The sequence below is a fragment of the Elgaria multicarinata genome, chromosome 22 (assembly GCF_023053635.1).
Source record: "Elgaria multicarinata webbii isolate HBS135686 ecotype San Diego chromosome 22, rElgMul1.1.pri, whole genome shotgun sequence".
NCBI classification, from domain to species: domain Eukaryota; kingdom Metazoa; phylum Chordata; class Lepidosauria; order Squamata; family Anguidae; genus Elgaria; species Elgaria multicarinata.
This window is the reverse complement of record NC_086192.1, coordinates 14,023,023-14,048,557: the sequence shown is the minus strand read 5'-3', so window position 1 is coordinate 14,048,557 and position 25,535 is coordinate 14,023,023. Positions and strand designations below refer to the sequence as shown.

Sequence of the window (25,535 nt, the reverse complement as noted above, 5' to 3'; positions counted from 1 at the left end):
GGGTGGGGGAGTGAGTTGGCAACCCTCATGGGAGACATTGCGATAACACACAACTTTCCTTAATCTGCCAGCATTATGCTCCCTTTTTAATTAAGTTCTAAAAAGTGTTTAAATTGCTGCTATTTCAGTACAAGGCGTTAGATATTGGATGATTTGTGACTTTTAGGTATTGAAACGAATTTTAACTGCGAAGGCTTTTGTAAGGGCCTCTGAGCCTTAAAAGCTGTACACAAGTATCTAAATAAATTAATCCTGTACATTAAAAACAAAGCAACATGTTTCTTGAATTATTTTACTCCAGTGATGTTGCTACAACTCAACATTTTCAAGGGATCTTTTCTCTTTCATGCCACTAGAGGATGCCCTATGCCCTCTTTTCGCTGAATTCCCATGCGTTTTGTAATTTTGGGGGCTTCCTAAAGAGCAGGAGATACTGAAATCTCTCCAGCCAGCCATCCTCGACCTGGTGTTCTCAAGAAGCCTTGGACTGCAATTCCCATGCCGGCTGGGGTTTATGGGAATTGCAGGCCAGCCCTTCTGGAAGGCAGCTTTAGCACTCCAGCCTTGTCAGTGCTAGAAAAAGAGGCACAAAAATAATATGACTAATTATAACAGTTTATACCAGGAACATTGGGGGAGTTTATTTTGTGTCCGCACAACAACACCTATGGCTAAGCTAGAAAATAGTTACTGGACTTCATAGGTTTGCGCCCTACCCATTTTTCAAATGAAGCTGATAAATGTCAAATTATAATTTGTTCCCTGCCTTTTTCCTCGTGTGACATGCCTTTTTAACCTATCAGCCTGTAGCTAGTGATTTTCTGATTCCACATAAGCCACCCCAGGAGTCTTTTTGGCTAAGGAGCGAGTTTAAAATGCTTTAAATTAATAAGTGTTGACATTCAGAGTTCCTTGATTTTTAATAGTTGGGCAGAAAAGTGAAGGGTTTTTTTTTACGGATAGGTGAAGCTTTTCAAAGTCCCTGAGAGTAAAAAGTAACGAAAACATTTTGAAGGTTTGATCTGGCCCCACACCTCTTACCCAAAGGATGATCTGTTGTTGTTGTTGTTGTTATTATTATTATTATTATTATTATTTATTTATTTATTTATTTATATAGCACCATCAATGTACATGGTGCTGTACAGAGTAAAACAGTAAATAGCAAGACCCTGCCGCATAGGCTTACAATCTAATAAAATCATAGTAGAACAATAAGGAGGGGAAGAGAATGCAAACAGGCACAGGGTAGGGTAAACAGGCACAGGGTAGGGTGAAACTAACAGTATAAAGTCCGAACAACATCAAGTTTTAAAAGCTTTAGGAAAAAGAAAAGTTTTTAGCTGAGCTTTAAAAGCTGCGATTGAACTTGTAGTTCTCAAATGTTCTGGAAGAGCGTTCCAGGCGTAAGGGGCAGCAGAAGAAAATGGACGAAGCCGAGCAAGGGAAGGAGAGACCCTTGGGCAGGCGAGAAACATGGCATCAGAGGAGCGAAGAGCACGAGCGGGGCAATAGTGTGAGATGAGAGAGGAGAGATAGGAAGGAGCTAGACAGTGAAAAGCTTTGTAGGTCGACAGGAGAAGTTTATATTGGATTCTGAAGTGAATTGGAAGCCAATGAAGAGATTTCAGTTCCCATTTGAAATGGCTGTTCTTTAGGATCTGGGTCATGAGGCCCTACTCTGGGTGCCAGTGTCTCCAAGAAATGAGATAGAAACAGGGCTCTGTGAGAAACTTCCCCTGTTGAGTTTTAGCCTGTCATATAGATGTGGTCTTGAAAGTGCCTTCCAAAGAGGGAGACAAATCAAGATGCAACAGAGAAGTTGGGGTGCACCACTTCCCTGCTGCCAATTTTGTCTCCACGCAGTGCTGAAAAGATGATTTTTTTTTTATTCTCTTGCGCCTTTGACAATTTTTATACCTTTGTTTTCTTCCCATTTGTATAACTCATTTATTGTTCCTCTTACCAGTGTTTGAAGTTTTAAAATATTTTGTCAATCTTCTATTGTTTTAAAGTTCATTGTCTATGTTTTAAACATTATTTTTGGTTTGCCGCTACAACGCCTTGCTGATCGGCAGGACAGAAGTTTTAAGAATAAATCCCTGACCATCCCTGTCAAGTTTTTTTCCCCCCCCATGCTGGGCATCATTCAAACGAAACAAAAACCTGCCACATTTAAAGCATTTATTTTGAAAAATAAAATACAAAAGGTTGTTGGATTGTAAACATACAGGTTCTTCCTCCATATCTCAGAAAACATCTTCCTTAAATAATTAAAAGTTCATTTCCGCATGTCAATAAAACCGGAAAGGGGGTGGGAGAGAAAGAATTGGCACAGAAACCGTTCTCCACAAGTTAAAAAAAAAACCAATCGCCCTGATCAAAGAAACACAACACATGCACAGAAGCAAACCCCTGCATGTAAACATATGTAGGTCATATGTGGGACAAGGTAAGAAAAATAAAGACCTTTGCTGTACTTGGGCCTGTAATCATATATCTTTCTGTTTTTAATGGTGGGGATGAAGTCCAGGCCTCATTTTCTTCCTGCATCCTCACCCACCTTTTGCTTGGCAGGTAGGTGCACAGATCACCTGAACCACATCAGCGTGCTCACAGCCTGCTGCTCACACATGGATCAATGGGCCAGGGCAAAATCCCTTAAGGCAAGCATAGAAACGCCTTCACCAAATTTCACATATTTGACACCCCAAATTCTGTATCAAGGGATACTATTTCCAAACCCGCCCCTTTTTAAAAAATAAAAATAAAGTGCAAGAACCGAAGAGAAAGAAAAGGGAGCAAAATAGGCAACTCCATCCGTCTGCTTCTGTGATTTTTATAAACAGTTGAGAAAACGGGATTTCCACCAAGAAATCTAAGCGTCTTCCCCCCAAAAAAGTGCTTTGGGCGCAATCCGCCAAGGACATCCCCACGAGCAAGCGTCATGGAAATTAAGGGGTGTCGTCGCACGACGATGCGTTCTCGAGCGGCGCCCGGCGACTCCAAAGACGGTTGCAGAGGAGAGGTTTCGAATTGGGCCGCCCCCTTTTTAACGCCTTGATTTGGGGATCACGCACCTCAACCAGATCCGGGGTTTTGGTGGGGTTGCTCTGTCTGGAATCAGCAGTGCACCAACTGAGCATGTGCTCAGACGCAAAAAAAAAAAAGCAGCCAACCATTCAAAAATAAAATTAAAATTAAAACAAAAGAGAGAGAGACCACAGTATAAAACAGGAAAATAGCCTGGAAAAACAGCCCAGCTGGGTCTTCGCCGATTCCGCCACGGTGCAAGCCAACATTCCTAGTCCAAGTAGAAAAGAAAAGATTTCAGGCAGTGCTGGTCAGGGAGTGGCGATCCGCGGCTACCTCCCACATCCCCGACCAGAGAGCTTTGGCTATGGGGCGGTATATAAATGTAACAAATAAATAAATAAATTCCTGAGCCAGGCTCAGACACATCCAGTTCCTTATCTTCTCACGTTCCTTAATTCTTAGTGCATGTCTGACTGAGCCTCTATTTTGCACCTGGTTCTAGAGCACAGGTGGATTAAAGTTAGACAGATCATTGACTATGCTAGCTGGAGTGATGGGACTTGCAGTCAAATATCATCTGGAAGGCCACGATTTTCCCATCCCTGTCCTAGATCTCAAGCTGCTAATAAAATAAACAAGGCAGGTCGCACAAGTCTGAATTCTTGTTTTTAGCTCCGCAGATACAGCTAGCTAACGAAAAGTGAAGTCCCAAAGTCATAATTGTACATTATATTACCAGCCACCTACATGAAGTCCCGTCCGGTCTTCTATTTCACCACGTTGGGCTATTAGAAGAAGCAGAGGGTGGGGAAAGAGAGAAAGAAACACCGTTTGTGAATTAAAAGACCCGCCGCCCACAGAAACAAGCGGCACTCAGTGACGAAGCAAGAGGAAACGTCAAAAAGTCGATTCTAGAACCTGACAAAGCTGATCGATACCCAATTCGGGAGGGAAGGAAGCCTCCACGTAATGTCAAATTCGTGCGTGGAACTCCCTGCTACTAGACGCAGCGATAGCCACCGGCATCGTTCATTTTAAACGGGGGCGGGGGGGGGGCAAACTCATAAAAGATGAATCTGTCGATGCGAGATTGAACCCCCATGTAGCCCAAATCTCACCTTTGAGATTTGAAGGGCACACGGCCAGGGGTGGTGGGGACGGACGGACAAACGGTACCCGATAAGTCACGGTGCTTCTCCACCAAGGGCTGTCAAGCCTCTGGCAATAAAACAACTTAGATTTAACTGTTTCACAATTGCCTGGCTGGATCCAGTCAGTGATTTGTAACCGGGGCTGTACACTCCCTCACCCCACCGGGCACAACCTACAAATCTTAAGGAGGGGTTCAAAACTTTGGGGGTCATTTCGGACTTCAGGCAGCTCCGTTCCCCCGTTCTTTACAAAGAGTTTCGACATTGCAAGAGAGGCGAATTGCCGTGTGTATGTCGTTCACCCCGCCCCGGGACTAAAATCCCGAATAAAATTGCCTCGCCTAGACTGGGTTTTATGTCCTATTTTTTTATAAAACCAACCAACCACCAACCCACACGGCTTTGGAAGGCATTCAACAATAATGTTGCATACTTGGTAAGGTGGATTAAAGGTTGAGAACCACTGGAAAATACCCGACATCTTGCTTCCAACAGTGGTCAGCCCGATAGTTCCGGTAAAACCCACAAACATTGCACCAAGGCAACTGTCGTTCCCTGTTGGTCCTCAGCGTCTGGGCCTCAGCACAGAGCCACTGAACACGAAGGCTTGATTTAGCTACCTATCCCCCATGGATACATACAATGGACCCTACCACTTCATTGGAACACAATCAGGTGGTAGAAGTGAGGCGGATGCCCTCTTAGATCCCACACGCACACACAAAAATAATATTCTTTGTGTTTCAGCAAACCTCTGAAACCTCCCTCTTGCACGTGCGTGATGCTGTTTTAGCTCCGTAATGATCGGCACTCACCCCCTGACATTGTCAATAGAAGGAATAATTGGTCAACTTTCCCCCCCAAAAAAACCCACGTTTCAATTGTCCGGGAACTCAAATGAAACTGCAGGACTTTCAGTTCTCTTTGGGGGAATTGTGAGTTGCGCGGACACAAACACACACATAAATAGTTGGGAGCAGAGGGGTATACCAGGGGTGGCAACACACCCAGCCGAACAGGGACCGCCCCTTGGCCGCGGGTCAGCTGAGCACAGCTAGCCAAGCCAAAAGCGCAGACCGTTCAGAGCGCAAGAACGCAAGGGGCAAAAAGCGCAGCCCTTTTGCGCAACCAAGGGCGCACATACAGAGAGAGAGAGACACACACACACACACACACACACACACACACACACACACACAAGAGGAGCTTATCGGAAGGAATTTGGGCGCCTGCAGCCAAAAAGCACGGGGAGGGTGGCTGCAGTTTGAAAACACAAGACGGAGGCCGCCAGGCGCTACTCTACTTTATCAGCTCCTTGCGCGTTTTATCTTGACGCCGGACTTCCTTTCTCCCGTCTTCTGTGGCTGCAATGAGAAGAAGGCCATGGCTTGTTCGCTCCCTTGTCGGGTCTGCTCCCTTGTTCTGTTTGACCGAGCGGTTTAAAAAAAATTCACCGGGGGGGGGAGAGAAGGGGCACGCAGGGGCACATCACTGCTCAAAACCAGTCCCATTTAAAGTAGGCCTATAACCAGAGGGCCGTGGGAAGCATCACAAGAAGGGACCATGCCACACGTTCCTCCTAATCAACTCTTGACTTCAAGTTTGCCTTGCGCACCCAATGCACGGACTTTTCCTTTTTTCTTTTCCTTTCTTTCTTTAAATGATCATTCTGGGGAAACTCCGCTTTAGTCTGATACGGCTTTAGGATGCTTAGGAACACTCCGCAATTCTGCCCCCTTTTAGGATTCTCTGCATTTTCGGTTTCTGTGGGCGGTGGGTCTTTTAATCTCTGCCTTCGAATTTGGGGACTTGCCTCAGGTAAAATCAAAACCACCTTAAACAGTAGAAACTGTTGGCTTCCGCACCTTGGATAGATTCTTTAAAGTTCTTACCGGGTCTGACTGAAACCCAAAGCTTCACACCTTAGAGAGTTCCTTTAGAGTCCTGACTGGTTCTGGGTGAAACCCGGAGCGGATTCACTGCCCCACTGACATCGGAGTCACCAGCCTCCATTGGGGCATTAATGTTATTTTGTAATATATGATAAGTTTTAAGTTTGCTTAAAACAAGTCTAGCTCTCCAAACTGCTTGGTGGAGGTTTGCATTAGCTCAGAAGCCAGAGATGGGGAAGGTGTCAGCCTCTCCAGATATCATTGTACTGCAATGGCCATCATCCCCAACTACTGGCTGGCTGTAGCTGATGGGAGTTGCAGTCCCAACGAAATCTGAAGGCCGACGCGATCCTCCATCCCAGCCAAAAGGAACGTTAATTCCATCATGGAAAGCACCAAAACGTCTCTGAGACCCTTGTGAGAGAGACGCCCCAAGACCGCTTACCTGTGGCATCCCCTTAAGGAATTCGGGAAGCGGAAATTCCCCTTTATGGACCTGGAAGACACAAACGCCACTTTTAAAAATGTAAATTAGAGCCACGTACATTTACCGAACTCTCTCTGGGACCTTTCTCTACGGATTGATCAAGGCATTCTACACGGCAGGCAACCAAATGAAAACTCAAAAGCACACAAAACGCGAACGAGAAAACGAAACATCCAGCCCTTCCCTTTAGAATTTGGGAAGGGAAAGGAAGGAATACCCCCTCTGAAGCGCTTGAAACCGAAAACGTTTTCAGGAATTTAAAAAGAATGGAAAAGAATAAAAATGTCTTCACTCTCCAGCAAATTCAAACAATAAAGGGAGCTCGGGCAGAAGGCGCTGTCCTGTGAGAACACCGATTAAGCCTTTCGAAATGAAGGGTACACAGGAGCAGGCATTTGTGTCTGGATCGGAGCACATAAAAAAGCAACGTGTGGGTGGAGCTACGCCTTCAGGTTAGGGACGGACAGGTTTTGTGAACTCCATTCCATCTGAGTTTTGCGGACACTCAGACGTCTGCTCACTGACGGAAACAGCTTTTCTTTCTTTTTTAAAGACCAGTGTGAATTTCACTCCAGTTGCACAAACGCGCACCTGCGCTGCTCCGCACGTGCGCAAGTGTGAATTAGCACTAGTGCGCAATAGCGCTCCAAAGGTTTTTTAAAAAATCCTCCGCGCCACTCAGAAAAAGCCAGGCAGCGGCGGAATCCACAGGTTGGATTTAAAGAAATCTAAACTCGTTTGAATTCGTTGTAGAGTTCTCCAACATCTCCACTTCAGTATGCGGAGCCCAGCCGGTGTAAACGCGAACAGTAATAACCAGCATCTTTAGTTAAGCAAAACTGGGAGACGAAGAAGCGTCAAAACAACCTTCACCTTTCCAATTGGGTCACTTCATTCTGTAATGACGGCAGCCGCCGTGACAAAATTCCACATATAGCATGTGGTGCCCATTCTGAATTTTGACGGAGAGTTATGTGGGTTGTGTATCCCCCAAGATGGGGGATACTTGGCTCAGCAATACTACAAACGAGAAGGATCTTGGAATTGTTGTAGATCACAAGCTGAATATGAGCCAACAGTGCGATATGGCTGCAAGAAAGGCAAATGCTATTTTGGTCTGCATTAATAGAAGTATAGCTCCCAAATCGCGTGAGGTACTGGTTCCTCTCTATTCGGCCCTGGTTAGGCCTCATCTAGAGTATTGCGTGCAGTTCTGGGCTCCACAATTCAAGAAGGACGCAGACAAGCTGGAGCGGGTTCAGAGGAGGGCAACCAGGATGATCAGGGATCAGCCCTATGAAGAGAGACTGAAAGAACTGGGCATGTTTAGCCTGGAGAAGAGAAGATTGAGGGGAGACATGATAGCACTCTTCAAGGAATTAAAAGGTTGTCACACAGAGGAGGGCCAGGATCTCTTCTCGATCCTCCCAGAGTGCAGGACACGGAATAACGGGCTCAAGTTAAAGGAAGGCAGATTCCAGCTGGACATCAGGAAAAACTTCCTGACTGTTAGAGCAGTACGACAATGGAACCAGTTACCTAGGGAGGAGGTGGGCTCTCCCACACTAGAGGCCTTCAAGAGGCAGCTGGACAACCATCTGTCAGGGATGCTTTAGGGTGGATTCCTGCATTGAGCAGGGGGTTGGACTCGATGGCCTTGTAGGCCCCTTCCAACTCTGCTATTCTATGATTCTATGGTGGTTGGAAGAAAGGGGCGGGGCCAAGGGAAAGGGGCGGGGCCATCAGGATGAGAATGCGACGGATGGATGGAGACATAGATAGATGTTGTAATAATTGAACATTAGAACGGTCTTTTACCCTCCTGGTGTTTTCGAGAACTTTCTCGTCCGGCTTCCCGTAGTTTGGGGGGTTGGCAAAGGGGTCGTAGCCCAGCTTCCCCAGCATTGGCGCGATCACCGGCATGTCGCGGAGAACGTCGACGGGTATTTTGCCCACCCACTTCGACAAGGCCTCCACGTTGACCGGCTTGATGACTTGGTCCGTCGATCTTTCGACCCTGCAAAATACGGATACAGATCACCAATTTACAAAAACGATTCTCTTACGTCGAACTGATACACGCGGACGCGCAGAGCCCATAGGGCAGCCTGGCGCTGGCCAGATGCGTGGGACTACAACACCCATCATTCCCAAACCAAGTCCGCAGTGCCATTGTAGGAAGCGTTTCGGCGGAAAATAACAGTGACTAATACAAAGAAAGTATAGCACACTTTGCCAACCTGGTGCCCGCCAGTTGTGTTGGACTACAAATCCCATCACCCGGGGTGGGGGGGAAGGCCGAGGGACACCGTTTAGGGGGGAATTTCCTAAGTGGCATGCCTTTTATCGCAGCGCTTTAACTGTGTTCGTATGGATCTGCGTGTTATATTTTAATTAAGAATTTGTTTTCAACCGGAATTTCATGACCGCGTGCACCTTTGGGTGCCATTTTTGGCGGGATCTCAATTAAAGAAACGAACGTGAGCGTCGCCAAATGCGCCGGGTGTTTGGAAAGGAAGAAATTTAGGGTCAAGCGGGGTGTGTGGGCCCTCCTTCCCCCCACTCCCTTTCCCCTATGGGCGCACCTACGGACATGCGCACCCCATTTCTTCTGCAGGTCACACCACGACTGGAAAGGGCTAAGAACCAACGCACACGCAAAGATACACACACACACACACGCTCCAACCTGCCAATTCTCCCCAAGAAACGCACACCAGCCGACTCAGCCAAGGCAGCTTCAGGAATATGCGTTTGCCAAGGTAAAGTGCTGTTCCAGACAGCGCCTTTTCCAAAGTCCCGGTCCTGGGCCTCACGGCGCGATTAAAATAGAAAAATCGCCCGCATAGTTTCAATGGTCTCGGCTCCATTCTTTCCAAATTGAGTGTCAAGCTGGTATTCAGGGGGGGGGGAGCAGCGTCCGCTGCATGCTGGCGATCACGGAGAAGCCTTGTCCGTTCATAGTGTGGCATGGTGGCTAAAGTGTTGGGATGGGAGTCCAGAGATCCGGGTTCTAGCCCCACACAGCCATGGAAACCCACGGGTTGACTCTGGGCCAGTTACAGACTGTCAGCCCAACCCACCTCACAGGGTTGTTGTTGTGAGGATAGAAACTGAGAGGAGGAGGATTATGTACGCCGCCTTGGGTTCCTTGGGGGGGGAAAGGCGGGATATAAATGCAATAATAAAATAAAATGGCTGCCCTCGTGGGCACGGGCGCCGATACAACACTGATTTCCAGGAGGCAACCTTTTTTACTTTAGAAGACGTCGCTCGTTTTATTTTAGAACGCGGAGTCTATTCAGACATTAGGAAAATTTATATCCTTCCTTTGCTAGTTCGGATGAAGGGAAGATCGTCCCTCGCAAAGCTGTGCTTTTTATTGAATGATTTTAATAAATACGTAACTTTTAGAACCGCTAAATTTCTCGTGCTGGCCCTGCTTTTGCACACAAAGGCCAAGGGAACGAATGAACCAACGAACGAACGAACGAACGAACGAATGAATGTAACACATCTATGTGAAACTGTATAATGGCTGGTTGCTAAATACAATAAACTTGACTTGGAGAGTAGGCATAGAGGTGAGACTAACAGAAAAGTAACTCCTCCAAGGATCTCAGTACAAGGCAGAGGTGGGGCTCTGAGTTCGAAAGCACAAAAACGCCCTTTTGAACCCAAACGAAGGTGGAGCTGCAGGCGAACACTTCTCTTTGCAGGAAGCCAGCCTGCAAAAGAAAGCTTTAAAGGACGAAATTAGAATCAGGAGGGGCAGGAAGGCCGCTTGGCACCAAAGAGCAGAGACCCCAGATCTAATAAAAGCGATGGGCAGTAGACAGAGCGAAGAAAAATACTTCTTCACGCAGCACATGGTTCTCTTGCGGAACCCCCTGCCACAAGACGAAAACAGTTTGAAAGGAGACAAATTCACAGAGGACGGGAGGCCACACGGTGGCGAGTAGCCGTGGCGGCTCAACCAAACCTCCACGTTCAGTGGCGATCTATCCCTGAAGACCCAGCGACGAGGAGCAACAGCAAAATGTTCGGGCTCTCGCCTCCCTGCGCCGTTTTACCCTCCGACTCGCCAGGTTGCAAAGGTGTGAGTTCGAACTCAGAGCAGACCGGCGCATCAACACCTGATTTGCCAAGGTGGGACAAAGATGGGATAATCTTTTGGAAGGATCTAGCAGGGCTCTTCTTAGAAGAGGGGATGGCAACGCAGCTGCCCACACGCTCTCATAGAATCATAGAATAGCAGCGTTGGAAGAGGCCTCCTAAGGCCATCCAGTCCAACCCCCCGCTCAATGCAGGAATCCACCCTAAAGCATCCCTGACAGAATTTTGTCCAGCTGCCTCTTGAAAGCCTCTAGTTTGGGAGACCCCACAACCTCACCAGGCAACTGATTCCATTGTCGTACTGCTCTAACGGTACGACAATGTACAACTAACTGCTCTCTCCGTCCGCCCCTTCCCCAAAAAGCCCCGGGCTTCCCAAATCTTCCCTACCCAGCGGATCCGCTCACAGTAATAAAGCGAGAGAATTGGCCCAGGGGCTTGCCTGGGAGGGGAAAAAATGACATTTTCTCCTTTAAGCCTCGGCGTCCACAGCTGTTTCCCATTAAGGAATCGGCCCGGACCCGCCAACAGCCACGCTGGCAGTGCCTGCAAGCCACAGAGGGTCCCGTGCCGCCCTGCGGTGCCGCCAAAAGCCTTCACGGGATGGCAGCCGCCTCTGCACGCCCTCGCCCCGGCACACGGCCAGAGTTTGGAGGGGCTGCGGTTAAAGAAAGCAGAACCAGACATGACAAGAGGGTCAGGCGCGGCCCCTCGACATGAGAGAGGAAACAGAGGCCGGTTATCAGGACTCCAAAGCGGGAGGGCGGGGGGGCAGCGGCCTGTGTTGTGCTCAAAGTCAATACTGTTTCATAAGAGGAGGGAGAGAAACCCAGCAGGGGGAGCGAGAAGGTACGAACCGGGCTCCGTTTTTCGGTGGGGATTCCGCACGTCCGACAGACGCAGCAAAGCCCGCAAACGTTTTTTATTCAGCCGAGTGAGAACTGGGAGTTTGGGGAAGCTTCAAAAACAGGGGAGGTCGATTGTCGCTGTTTCCAGAGGGGCAGCAGGCTGCGTCAGTCGGTCGAAGCAAACAGAACCAAGCGTCTTGTGGCACGGTGAAGGCTAACAAATTGATTCGCGTGGGGAAGGGCGCTTTCGTGCCACCGGACACCATCTCCGTACCTACGAATCTAAAACCGCCTCCTCCCACATTTTGCCCTGTAAGCAAAGGCAAAAGCCTTTGTTAGGACAATGCAAAAAAAAAAGAAACTGCCCCAAACTGTGCAAGCTTTCGAGACCTCCAGAGCTCTTCGTCGGAAAGGATTTTACAAAAAAACAGGCTGCGAGGCTTGAACGGCGGCTGTTGCTTGAACTGCAACTCCCCCCCTTCTGCTACTCCCCCACCCACCCAGCGCCCACAATTTTCACTTGGCTTTTCATTGTACGTGACAAAGAGTTCTGGTGTGCCCGAAAGCTTGCCCAGTAATTTTAGGGCGTTTTCAGCCTAGGAAAGGTAACACAGTGATATGGAGGGCCATATCACAGAGGAGGGCCAGGATCTCTTCTCGATCCTCCCAGAGTGCAGGACATGGAATAAGGGGCTCAAGTTAAAGGAAGCCAGATTCCAGCTGGACATCAGGAAAAACTTAATGACTGTTAGAGCAGTACGACAATGGAACCCATGACCTAGGGAGGTGGTGGGCTCTCCCACACTGGAGGCCTTCAAGAGGCAGCCGGACAGCCCTCTGTCAGGGATGCTTTAGGGTGGATTCCTGCACTGAGCAGGGGGTTGGACTCCATGGCCTTACAGGCCCCTTCCAACTCTGCTATTCTATGATTCTAGGATTGTGAATGTTTCAGGAGAAGTGGACCAAAAGCCACGTGTTTCCCTGCACACTTCAAAGACAAGTTAAAACGACATACACGCTAAAACAGATCCAAGTTAGTCTAGCCTGGGCTGAGCAGCCTTTTTTGGGGTGGGGAACCCTCCCGGGCAGATGGCCACACCCCCTTCCCCTGACCACGCCCCCTTCCCCCCAAACACCAATCATCAGGTGGTGATCTTACGTTTGTGCTCCCATGTAAAAAGACTGAAAATCCTCTCCTAAGGTCTAGGGACCGGCAGTAAGAGCTTGAAGTAAGGCGGTGTTTGGGTGGGTGGGTGGGTGGCCACGCCCCTTTTCTTTTCAGCCCCGCCCACCACTGGTTCATGAGACCTTCTCTGAAATGGAATCCCGGCTTTGGGCTAAAAGAGGTTCTGCATCCCTGCTACAGGCTGTGGGTTGGGGCAGGACACAAACACACACGCAGGGCACCCTGGGGAGGGGGAGAAGTTAAATCCCTTCCTGACACCCAGTAGCCCTGATCAAGATGACTGTTTTCTCGTTGCTAACAGCAGCGGTGCAACTGATCAACTGATAAACGGGCCGCTCAGAGACTGGCCAAGGAGTGCCCGCGGTTCGCCCACCTGCGTTTTTGGGCACGGGAGAACTTTCCGAGGAAACGGCTGGGGAAAGCGTCCCCGTTGGACATTTTCCGGAAGCCCAGGGAAGAGAAGCCGACTCACTTTGAGAGGGAGACGCCGCCCGCTTTCCCGATCATCTCTTCGTGGTGCAAGACGGCCGGGTCCCACGGGATGCGGAGGAACTTGAGGAGGGTCCTCAGCCAGCGCTCGGGGTGCAGGACCAGCTGCTCATAGCGCACCGTCATGCAGCGCTCCACGCCGGCCTCCACGCACTGGTTGTACATGGTCTCGATGGCGCGGTTCCACTTGGTCAAACAGTCCCGGTAGCTGTTCAGGTCAAAGCCGGCAATGGTGACCTTCCTGGAGATCATGGAATGGACGGCGGCCCGGCCGTCCCGCACCATCAAGAGGAACCTGGCGTTGGGGAAAATCCGGGCCAGGTAGGTCAAAGACTTGAGGGCAAAGGGGTCCTTGTTGCACAGGTACGGGGCCGGTTCCCCGTGTTTGACAATGATTTCCAGCAGGAAGGCCTGCATGGCGGAGTCCAAGACCTCGTCCGTCACCCCGGCCTCGTCCAGCCGCATCTTCTCCTTGCTCGAGCGAGCCCACATCTGCTTGACGGCCAGGATCCGGGGGATCACCCGGGTCTCTTCCCCGCAACGGATGTCCGGGTGGGCGTCCAGCATGGCCCGCATCAAGGTGGTGCCGCTCCGGGGCACCCCTCCGATAAAGATCAGAGGCATGTCTTTGTGGTAAACCACCGTGGCGTTCTCCTTCCGAGCCGGGACGACTCTCGGAGTTGCTCGGGCCGCTTCCGGCCGAACCGGCTCGCTTCGCCCCTCCATCTGGTGGTGGCACTCCATGGCGTGTTGCCCCAGATAGAAGACAGTCACTGAACTGATCACCAGGCAGGCCAGCAGCAGGTTCTGCTTGAGTTTGCCAACCATCTTTTTGAGGAAAGGCCTGCCTCACGCGGCCCAAGCGGAGTGCCTGGCCCGCGGCAGCTCCCGCGTTTCACGCCATGGAGAACCCAGTCCCGAAAGCTCAAGACCTGTTGGGAGAACAGGAGCAAAATTATAATAATAATAATAATAATAATAATAATAACAACAATAACAACAACAGCCACATTGGGACTTTAACAAATGAACTTCTCGTGCCCAAACTAACAGCGCTCTCAAGAACCATCAATAAAACGATATTAAATATCTAAATATTTCATAGCGAGATATTAAATTCGGAAACCATTGACAATGAGGCATGGGCCGTAGCTCGCGGGCAGGACACATGGTTTCCAACAGGGGTCGGGATGTTGTTGACTACAAATCCCATCACTCTAGGCCACACTGGTTGGGGCTGATGGCAGCTGGAGTCTGAAGACATCTGGAGGGGCTAGGGTGGGTCAAAGACATCCCCAACAGATTCAAAGGAGTTCAGGCCATCTGGGCGATCACTCAGTATGAGCTTCCTGTAGTTCCACTAAAGCCCGGGAACTGCGCAGCACTGACCCCACGGTGACGCTCAAGTCCGGGAACTGCGCAGCACTGACCCCACGGTGACGCTCAAGTCCGGGAACTGCGCAGCACTGACCCCACGGTGACGTTCAAGCCCGGGAACTGCGCAGCACTGACCCCACGGTGACGCTCAAGTCCGGGAACTGCGCAGCACTGACCCCACAGTGACGCTCAAGTCCGGGAACTGCGCAGCACTGACCCCACGGTGACGCTCAAGCATGGGAACAGCGCAGCACTGACCCCACGGTGACGCTCAAGTCCCAAAGGAAGGGGGGAATTGTGTGCAAAGCCTCCTTCGCACAAAAGTACCAGGTAGAGCAGGAACACACAGGTTTGAACCTGCCGGTCGACCAAGCAGAATCAGCCAAAAGCGCAGCTGAACTCCCTGCAGGGCACGGATGCTTCAGATCACTGAGTTCCAGCTATTCCAACTATTCAGACAAAGAACTGCAGCTTGATTTTGATTTTACTTTTTAAAAAGGGAACGCCAGAGCTACTTTCTTGGACCGGACCGATGGTGTCCACCGAGCGGAGTGTCCTGTTTCCAACAGGATGCAGGCTAACGCCTCCGGGAACATAAGGAAAGCAAAGGCCTTCCCCTGTAATCTGTCCCCAGCTTCAGCTAATCACAGGTAGACTGCTCTTAGGCGGGGAGGTTCCACTGAGGTGTTAGAAGGCACGGAATCCTGCTGATGGAGAAATCGGTTTAGTTTTTTTAAAAGCAAGCTGCTAGTCCTTATGGCTGTAAATACGAGCCTGAAACTGCGTGGGCAAGCCAGGCTGAAATCTTAGAAGCCGGAGGTGTGCCAGAACAGGTCAGGATAAGTGCCTCACGTACCCAGATGCCCCATCTCCAGTTCATGCGGAATGGCATTAATTTTGCAAAAGAAACTAAAGATAGGCTATTTTATCTTATTTTAAAACGGGACAAGTTGCTCACAGCTAGCCAAATCTAGACTTCTCACTCCTTCCCCACCCACAAGATGTGGGTTCTCCTCCAGGACAGGATCAGGCCGCCTTGCTTACACCCTGGAAAAGATACTACTCTGCTTTCAGCTCAAAATCCAGGCCAGTTCTAAACAGCAACTGCTATCTTATAAAAGCTGCAGCAGGAACTTTCGAGGTCTTGTAACTGACCCAGGTTTATTAGGTGGATCTGGGATTTCTCCGTCTGCCGCCTCCCATCGACCTGAATCCCAACACACACACACACACACACACACACGCACACACATCTGTGTCTGCAAAACTGGAACAATCCCAGAGCCAAAAGACTCGGTTCCATGTAGACAGATACCCTGGACCACCAGAGAGCCGAATTCAGAGCCAAGAAATTAATTTCAAAAGCTACAACCAGCTTGACGGTTCCCAGTTCGGTTTTACTCGCAAGGAAGAGCCGAGATCTTGAGAGCCGAAGGGAGGGAAACGTGGAGACATCCATCTTTAGTTTCGGTATAAACAGCATGTCGTCACTCTGGAGTTCTGCTACCGATTTGCACGCCAGTCAATTCTGGACACATCTTAAGAGAAAACTAGCGGAAGGAGAAATCCCCGAGATATATCACAGGCCAACAAATAAATAAATACCTTACACACAGACACACACTCTTTTGCTTTAAAAGAACTGTCCCCACATTGGACAGCTCTCTCACACACACACACACACAAATTTACAGAGAAATAACATTTATTTACGGTCTTGTGGCACCCTTAAATATAAAAAGCATTTAAAACCTTGAGGCACTTAAAACCTGAAACCTTTCCCAGAAAAAGCACGCAACCCAGCACATTTTGTATTTGGGTTTTTAGATTGTTAGATATTTTATTATGCTCTTCGTGGTTTTAATTTTTGTGAACCAACCAGAGCGCTTCGGCTATTGGGCGGTATAAAAATGTAATAAATAAATAAATTTTAAAGTGCTAGTAAGCCCTTAACAAGAATCCTTCAAGGTAGGCCGGTGCCTTGTGGCCTATATAGCAGATCTCCTGAAATTTTGGGACTACAACTCCCACCATCCCCAACCGCCAGCCTGTCTGGGGCAGATAGGTCGTCCCAAACCTCTGGAGAGAGCTAGGCTGCCTATCGCTGCCTTTAGTCAAGCATCCTGGTTCAAGACCGGGGTGAGATTTCAACTCTCCGTTTCCCGTTTTACACACGCGCGCACGGCGTCTGCTCAGGATTGAGGCCCAGCGAGTGTAACAGGGCTTACTCCCACGGAGGCACGTACGGGCTTGCAGCCCTCACAACAGCAGCATCTCTTGTATTGCAGCAGCAAGACAAGGTCCTCTTTCCCGGCGCTTCCAAGCCGTTTCCTCGTTCCAGTTTCTACAGGTTCAAGTTTCCCTATCAGGTGAGCACCCAACACACCCGCAGATTTGAAATCCACACGTCAGACATTACGCAGGACCTATTTATCTTAGGTGCCAACAAGTCCCTGCTCCAAAACAACGTGCATCGTCTCCTGGTCTGTTTCGTCGTACCCTCAAGACTGGGGGGACGGCAACCTCTGGCCCGAGGAAACACATCTGACCCACAGAGGCTGTCCATTTGGCCCGCAGGGGCTTGGGTTCTTCCACAGGCCCCGCCCACTCCCTTCTCCAAGCTCCACCCCCTGGCCCAGAGGCTATCAGGGGTTCCGGGAGGAGGCAGGGGAGAGGTATCCTCTTGTTATCTCCAACCTGTGAAGGAGATAACACGGGGAATGGGGGGGGGGTGTTCATCTGCCCCACATCCTCTCCGCAGTCACTGGAAACCAAATAAGGCTGGGGAGTAGGCACACCCCTTTAATGTCAATAGGCGGGACCCCATCTCACAATATCATCACGCCCGTGGAGGAGGCCATCCGGCCCCACACCTCATTACAATTGCTCATTATGAATTAAAGATTTTCCTTTCTATTAACAAGCAGAGGAAGGCTGCAATCCTATACAACTTCCCTGAGAGTTTGCCCCACTGAATTTAACGGGGCTTACTTCCAGGTAGACATGCATAAGGTTGCACTGTGGGGGGGAAAGAACAGGGCGTCTGAGCATGTGCAGTGCCAAATTTTTAAACACATTAATTGGGGAATTTGACCACAGAAGCTCAGTTACTTTTTGTCCTAACACACATAATTTATAGCAAATAGCAAGGAAAACACCAACCAAGGAGTGCTAAATAAATAAATAAATAAATAAATAAATAAAATAATAATAATAATAAGATAATCTTATTCTTCTGGTTTAGCAATCCTCTAACGGCTCAGATATGAAGATAAATGTTTGCCAGGTGGGGCTGTGACCAGCCCAAATTCTGGGTTGCAATTAGTTGATTGGTTACTCTTCTCTTGGGCTGGCACCTTAAGTAAATCCTTTTTTAAAAATAAAAATAAGAGCACAGTGCCTCTGAGCTTGTGCAGAGTACAGTTCCTATTTGACAAGTAACAGATACGGATACAGTACATGTGGAGGACACTTTTTCTGTTTTGATCAGAAGGAAGTTTATAAAAAAAAATTAAAAGAAAATTCTGTGCCTGCTCAGAGACTCTCTCTTCTAACACCGATTTTTGCTACCCACCCTCCAATCTCATAGCTAAAAGAAAGTAGATAAAAAAAAGGTTAACACCAAGCAACCAAAGAAAAAGGGACAGAATTCCGTTTTCCTGATTCTACCTTCTTCCCTTTCGGCACTTAAAGAGGAGGGCAAAGACCAAAGGCTAGCTCACGGCAGCTTTTATTTGAAAATAAGGGCAGTGCTTCTGAGCACACACAGAGTGCCTTCCCTTGTTAGACAAGAAGCAGGTCTTCTCACCGGCGCGACTGGCACCGCGCCTCTGAGCATACGCAGAACGTAAAGGCGCGAGCGCAAAGCAAACGCAGCAAAAACAGAGCGGGGGACGTCTGTGCGTGCTCAGAGGCGCCCTGTTTCTGGTTTTTCTTTCTTTTCTTTTCTTTTCTTTCCTTCCCAAACCCAGAGCCCAAAGGAGGAGCAAGGAGAAGCACGAAGCAGCGGCCACCCACGCAGAGGCAGAGGCGGGAGCTCTGCACCCTGCTGGATGGGACCCTGGGTCCTGGGGGTGCCCTGCATGGCACAGGGATGGGGGGGGGTCCTCTTCCTCACCTGCCCGGGGTCCCCGAGCCGGCCCCATCGCTCCTGCGCAGCAGCCGCCGCCGCCGCCGCCTGCGCTCCTCGCCGCTGCCTCCAAGCTGCTAGTCCGCCCTGTCCGCAGAGAAGCTGCCATAGAAATCACAAGCGCTCCGGATTGGCCGACGTGTCGCCGCGCCCCATTGGCCGCGCTCGGGTGATGGGCGGCAAAGGCGGGGCTTCCCCGCCCCCCCTCCATTCCTCCCACAAGGGAAAACGCGGGGCTCCCTCCCCCTTTGCATCACGTGGGAGGCGCACAGCTGGGTCTGGCCGCACAGCTGGCCGGGAGGCAGGCACATCTGTATGGGAACATCTGTCTGGATTGAGCCGGGGTTGCAGACCGTTAGGGCACCAAGGCTGTAGCTGCTGCTGCTGTTGTTATCATCATCATCATCATCATCATCATTATATGGATAATAATTACAATTATTAGTAAGAACGTAACATAATAATTCTACTAGGGACGGTAAGGAGGATAGATGAGAAATAGATTTGAAAATAAGATCAGCTTCACACGAAGACCATACAGCCACTATTTACACATCGTTTACACTCTTGGTCCGAAGCTACGGAAAGCGCTTCGGAGCGACTGACCCGCTTCGGACTGAATTGGGCCGATTCAGAGCCCTATTCAAAACATTCCGGCCCCAAAGAAACCCGCCCCCTGCTCTTATCTCACACTTAGAAACTAAGCACAGCCTACCTCCTTCCTTCTGTATCTCCCCCACCCCCCGCCCGAACCTCTCCCCATCCTAAACATCTGCTTTGGGGGATTAATCAATGCATAAAATAACTAAGCTGAAGTATCAGAGCAAGCTCTGATTAGAAGCTGGCTAGAGGCGAGTAAAAATATTGCACCCGGCTAAACACTGTGACATGGCACAGCACCAAGGCAGGTGGGTGTTCATAAAAGCACGTCTAATACGCCCAAGAAGACCGGCACACGGATCACGCCCTACTCAAAAATCTATATATTTGACCAGAGTCAAAGACCAGTGTCAGGAGCGGCCCAAAATTAAACTGCCTGGGTTTGGAAGATTACATGCAGGATCAATGAACAGATGGACTAAAAGGGATCACTGAGTTCTGAGATAAGCATTTACACTCACACACACACTCACACACATCTAGTATTCCCTTTCATTCCAAATTAATCCCCTCCCTTTAAATATGTAACTATCAAGGCTGCCATCTTTTTAGAATTTTGGTACCTTCCACAGCAGCTGGACACAAAAAGAATTTAGCAGGTGAGTAGAGAAATGCAACTCTTCACCTGTTGGATTTCTCCATCATGCAAGCCGTTCAAGGCACAGGAGAAAAGGAGTGACCCCTGGTCATATCTGACACTAACACGTCGTAATTGCTGGAACACAACTAGCTTCTTGATGTGAGTCCGCATCAAGAACCAGTTGGTTCCAGCGGATACATTCACAGGAGAAAAAGTAAACCGGGTCCGGTGTGCGATTAATCTCCAGGAGGAAAAATAAATGAATAAAAGAAATCTGAGATTTGCTCACAAGAGTTAGGATTCCTTTCAGCACTTCCCAGGAAGTTGCTCGCCACGCAAAATGTCACACACTTCAAAGGGCATCAGGGATTTCCCAACATAGGCCGGTGTGGACAAACAAGATAAAAATGTCACAAAGGTGAAATGCTGGGCAAGCGGACGGGACATGGCCAGAGCTGTCAACGTGAAAGAAGGCTAGAAGAAACTCTCTTAGGTTTGCATAAAGACCTTCCAATTCCAATAGATCTTGTATCTCTTGCAATGTCATGTAGAAGATGGTGGTGGGTAGCAATGATGGATTGTAGTCCAACACATCTAAAGAGCGCCAGGTTGGGGAAAGCTGGTCTAGGCCAGTGGTTCCCAAACTTTTTCAGGTAAGTTCCCCAAACTCATGCCCAGTGCCCCCTACCCTACACTATAAAAATCATTATTCAGAATAGCGGTTTTCAACGACCCACTAAGGAAGATAATAACAATAAAATTCAAACCAATATGGTTGACTATTTATTCAGAATCCAATTACATTTTTTTAGTTTATTCAATTAAACATAATTGATGAACTTGATCCAGTGATATCCTCTTTTCAACGTCTGATAGTCATTTAGCAAGAATATTAGACATCACATTTAGTAACTAGGGTAGAGTACCTCGCTATTCTGTAAATTCTTAATGTGATGGATGGGCTTGATGAAGAGATACCAGTTTCCCAATGTCTGGTTTAAAGTCACTTAAAATGAGTCTTAAATCACCCCGTTTAGTAATCTGTTTTGCAGCCGGCGTGGCGGGGCACACCAAGCAGGCTATGTCTCTTCAATAGTGTTTTGGTGCTTTTGAAACATTTCAATTCACCGCTAAAAGGACTCTTCTTAAACGGTATTAATACATGTGTGGATTTTCCCCCTATATGGCTTGGGACCAAACTACCATAAAAATGTCCCTGGGTTTTAAGACCTTCTGGAGAGGCGCTTCTTGGAAAAGACCACCTCGAGTGCCCCCTTGCTGTCCACATGGATCTATGTGGAACCACCAGGAGCAGGCCCTCGGATGACCTCAGTGACCAGGCAGGTTGGTAAGGGAGAAGGCGCTCTCTCAGGTATCCTGGTCCCAAGTTGTTTAGGGCTTTGTACACAAGTACAAGAACCTTCAACCTGGCCCGGCAGCGAATAGGCAGCCCGTGCAGTTCCCTCAGCCGAGGAGTTCCATGCTGGAAAGGGGCAGCTCCGGACAACAGCCGAGCTGCAGCATTCTGCACTAGCTCCAGCTTCCGGAGCAGCTTCAAGGGCAGCCCCACATAGAGCACGTTACAGTAATCCAATCTTGAGGTTACCAATGCCTGTACCACCGTGGTCAAGCTAGAAAGGCATTTGGAGATCCCAGGACTTTGTGGGGAAAGAAGTGAGTTGGTAGGCAATGCATGCAGCCAGCCAGCCATCTCTGAGATCCCCCCAGCCATTGGCTGAGCTGTTTGTGATGCCAAGGAATGTCCCCAAGCATTCCAACTTTGGAGAGGGAAGTCTCAGCTGCAGAACGCTGACCGCTTGGCGAAGCTGCTGTGGAGAAGCGGGAAGTCAGTTTCAGCGAGGGGAAAACCTCTCACGGGGCAGGACTGCTTGTTGACAGAGAGGAGGGCTGAGGGCTTCAGGTCAAACGGAGGCTAAGGAAAGACAAGCTGTTACCTGGATCAGTAATGGATGCGGAAGGCTGAAGGAGCCGGAAGAGGCAGCGAAGGAAAGGCTCCTGTCGTTAATTGCCCCCATAAAACAACCTGTATTTATCAGCGCACGCCTGAACAAGTTAAGGCCGCCATGCTTCCATGAACTTCCTGGCTTCTCGAAATAACAGGCTGTGAATATCATTTTGCATCTCGTCACTCTGCCCCAGTTGGCAAGCCGTTTCAACGCCCTCAGCCGTGTTTCCAGAAGCTAATCGCTTGCCCATCTGCACAACGCTTCTGGCCGCAGCCTCCTTCCTTTCGAAACCGCCCGTGGGGCCGGCGGACCCGCCGAGCAAATGCAGAGGGTGCTTCCAGACGGCCGTGCAGCGATCCCGTCTTTTTCCTCCTTGACTGATTTTCCGCGTTCAGAAAAAAAAAAGAAAGAAGTCGGAAGCAGAGGTGGGGAAACACGGGGCGGAAGACGGCCACGTCTGCATCCTCCGAACGAGGCAGGTGAGGGCACGATAAAAGCCCTGTCTGGAAGCGCCCAGAGAAGAACCACGTGGAAATGCGGCTCTACTGACTTGATTGCAGCAGCAATTCATCCGGAGCAGCGGGATTTCATAGAATCATAGAAGCATAGAATAGCAGAGTTGGAAGGGGCCTACAAGGCCATCGAGTCCAACCCCCCGCTCAATGCAGGAATCCACCCTAAAGCATCCCTGACAGATGGCTGTCCAGCTGCCTCTTGAAGGCCTCTAGTGTGGGAGAGCATTTATTGGTGAAGAGGCACCAATAAATCAGCACATTCCGATATGACGCCCATAGATACAAAGCCCCCCGGCCTCCCTGGTTTTTTATTTTATTTCCTAAGTGAGATTTATAAATTAATAACCCTTTTTTAAAAAAAATTGGGAGGTTGGCATGCTGCAAAGCGAAGAAGCGCTCACAAGAGGAGGACCAGTCGCCAAGAGTCGCCACGGTTGGGCAGTTGCTGAAGGCCCACACCCCAGCGGGGCCCCTCCTGGTCCTCCTCTTCCCGTTGCAATCTGCTGGTTCGCCTCTCTCTGGAAATCTGGCCGGGACAGCAGGTTCCTGAGTTCTAGGGCAGGATCTACACGACTGCTTTGTAATGGTTTATAACAGTAGTGACAACTGTTTAGACCCAGGACACACGCCAGATACAGTCTTCAAAGTGTTGTATCCCGCTTGGTGTAGATCTAGTCGCCACTCGGCCATGGAAACCCACTGGGTGGCTTTGGGGTCTTAGCCCAGCCTACCTCACAGGGTTGTTGTTGTGAGGATAAAATAGAGAGGAGGAGGTGGAGGAGGAGGAGGAGGAGGATTATGTACACTGCCTTGCGTTCCTTGTAGGAACAAAGGTAGGATATAAATGCAATAATAAATAATAAAATAAATTAAAAATACAAGGCTCGCTCACGAATCTGGGGCCGACAGGAGGGCTTCCAGGCCTCTGCTGCGCCTCATCTGTCCACAATCCTTCATCGTTGCTTCATCGTCGTTTGAAACTTAATAAGGCAAAGACTGAATTGCTTGTTTTTCCTCCTAAACCTTCTCCTCATCTTTCATTCTCTATGATGTTACACGTACTCCAATCAAGGAAGCTCATAGTCTTGGCTTTATATGACTCCTCGCTCTCCTTTATTCCTCATATTGAGGCAGTAGCTAAATCCTGTCGTTTTTTCCTCTATAATATTGCCAGGATTCGATCATTTTTGTCTGTCTCTTCTGCCAAGACTCTTATTCATGCATTGGTTATTTCTCGGTTGGTCTACTGCAACCTTCTTCTCTCTGGCCTTCCTTCTTCTCACGTCAATTCATTGGTTTCTGTTCACCACTCTGCTGCTAAGATCATCTTCTTGGCTCGCCGCTCTGACCATATTACTCCACTTCTGAAGTCTCTTCATTGGCTTCCAATTCACTTCAGAATCCAATATAAACTTCTCCTGTTGACCTACAAAGCTTTTCACGGTCTAGCTCCTTCCTATCTCTCCTCTCTCATCTCACACTATTGCCCCACTCGTGCTCTTCGCTCCTCTGATGCCATGTTTCTCGCCTGCCCAAGGGTCTTCACTTCCCTTGCTCGGCTTCGTCCGTTTTCTTCAGCTGCCCCTTACGCCTGGAACGCTCTTCCAGAACATTTGCGAACTGCAAGTTCAATCGCAGTTTTTAAAGCTCAGCTAAAAACTTTTCTTTTTTCTAAAGCTCTTAGAACTTGATTTTGATCTGACTTTTATACTGTTAGTTTTACTCTCCCCTGTGCCTGTTTGGTGCATTCTCTTCCCCTTCTTATTGTTTTATTATGATTCTATTAGAATGTACGCCTACGCGGCAGGGTTTTGCTATTTTATTGTTTTACTCTGTACAGCACCATGTACACCGATGGTGCTATATAAATCATCATCATCCTCCAGCCCTGCATGTCCGTGAGGAACGTGGGAGTCAGCTCCTACACCTCCCTTGGCAGCCGCAAATGCCAACCGCTTGGGCACAACTGGTACCGCCTCTCTCTTTTATTTTCGTTAGCTTGTGGCTTTCGAGGAACAGCCAAATGTTTAACACGCGAAGCTGAGGAAGACCAAGGGAACCCTTGCCCAGAAACTGCTGTTGGTTTTACAGTTTAGCATCTTTCCCCCATCCCTACCACCCTAAAGTCTCAGGATGCAACCTTATTTAGCACTACAGTATTCCCCAGTATGGCTGGCTGGGGAATACTGGGAGCTGTAGGACTCAACATGCATAGGATTGTAGGCCTTTTTTATATCTTAACACGCATCAGATTGTAGGATGATTTCTTCTAAGCGAGCATAAGATTGTAGGATGTTTCCGTCTACACATGCATAGGATTGTAGCATGTGTTTTGGTGTAAACATGCATAGGATTGCATCCATAAATGCTTACACCTAATTATTTTAAAGGGATGGGTTTCTAGATCATGAATGTCTGGACCTAACTAGTGGAAACACTGAATATGCACGTATGAGCACGTATGAGCACCGTCAGTTTGAGATTTATTCTGGAAAGATCTAGCACCAGAACAGAACTGGCTGGTGCAGTGTGAATTTCTGCTTTCTAAAAACAGCTGGAGAGAAGAGCTATATTCCTTCGCTCTTCCTAGTGAAGTTAAAATCAGACAGAAATATGACAAAGTTGCCTAGTTTGGGGGCTGCTGTTTTTAAGAGAGTTCATGATTTATTGGTTCCTTTTGCCCTCAGTTGCTTCTGGCCAGACAGCTGTTTGCAAATCGCTCATGCAGGAGCTCATTGGTTTACCTGTTGCGATGAGGTGAAAATAGGGCAAGGGTGCCCTGGGCCCCATCCGCCACGCCGCTACTTTCGCACCTCCTTCAGCTCTCTGAAAAAGCCATTTCTGTCTCCCAGACTGGATTTCCCCGCTGAGTGTGAAGCATAGAGATATGATCCGGCTATTACGGGGATTAGGCTGCGTCTGACTCCTTGCCCAAATTCCGGCCTGATTAAGGCATCGCCAGCTTGGACGCTGTTAAGCTTTGCAAATCCTCGCGATCAGCGACCTTTCAAAGGAAACAGTTCTCCCTCTTGGTATTTTTCTTGGAATCTTTCGCACGGTTGGCCATCCGGGCCTCCCTCTCGGGGAGCTAATTTCTTTCTC

At 49.0% G+C, this 25,535-nt stretch overlaps 1 protein-coding gene across 2 annotated transcripts; it reads right to left on the bottom strand.

Moving 5' to 3' along the window:
• Positions 1 to 2,176: 2,176 nt before the first annotated feature.
• On the bottom strand, positions 2,177 to 18,753 carry TPST1 (tyrosylprotein sulfotransferase 1). Of its 2 annotated transcripts, none has more exons than XM_063146744.1 (6): positions 18,700 to 18,753; positions 13,189 to 14,137; positions 8,385 to 8,583; positions 6,525 to 6,575; positions 3,773 to 3,821; positions 2,177 to 3,304 (listed from the first exon to the last, which is right to left on the bottom strand). In XM_063146744.1, the coding sequence occupies exons 2-5, from the start codon at positions 14,031 to 14,033 to the stop codon at positions 3,804 to 3,806; spliced, it is 1,113 nt and encodes a 370-aa protein (XP_063002814.1). In that variant the 5' UTR covers positions 14,034 to 14,137; positions 18,700 to 18,753; the 3' UTR covers positions 2,177 to 3,304; positions 3,773 to 3,803. The 2 variants fall into 2 exon arrangements, with proteins under 2 accessions (XP_063002814.1, XP_063002813.1); XM_063146743.1 differs by having other exon boundaries at positions 3,784 to 3,821.
• Between the last annotated feature and the right edge of the window lie 6,782 nt (positions 18,754 to 25,535).

Excerpts from the sequence above, each read along its gene's own strand:
- TPST1 (XM_063146744.1), bottom strand. The coding sequence starts at position 14,033 with ATGGTTGGCAAACTCAAGCAGAACCTGCTGCTGGCCTGCCTGGTGATC. Across the intron at positions 8,584-13,188 it reads GGCGGCGTCTCCCTCTCAAA|GGTCGAAAGATCGACGGACC; the intron begins GTGAGTCGGCTT and ends CGTATTTTGCAG. Across the intron at positions 6,576-8,384 it reads TTCTCGAAAACACCAGGAGG|GTCCATAAAGGGGAATTTCC; the intron begins GTAAAAGACCGT and ends TGTGTCTTCCAG.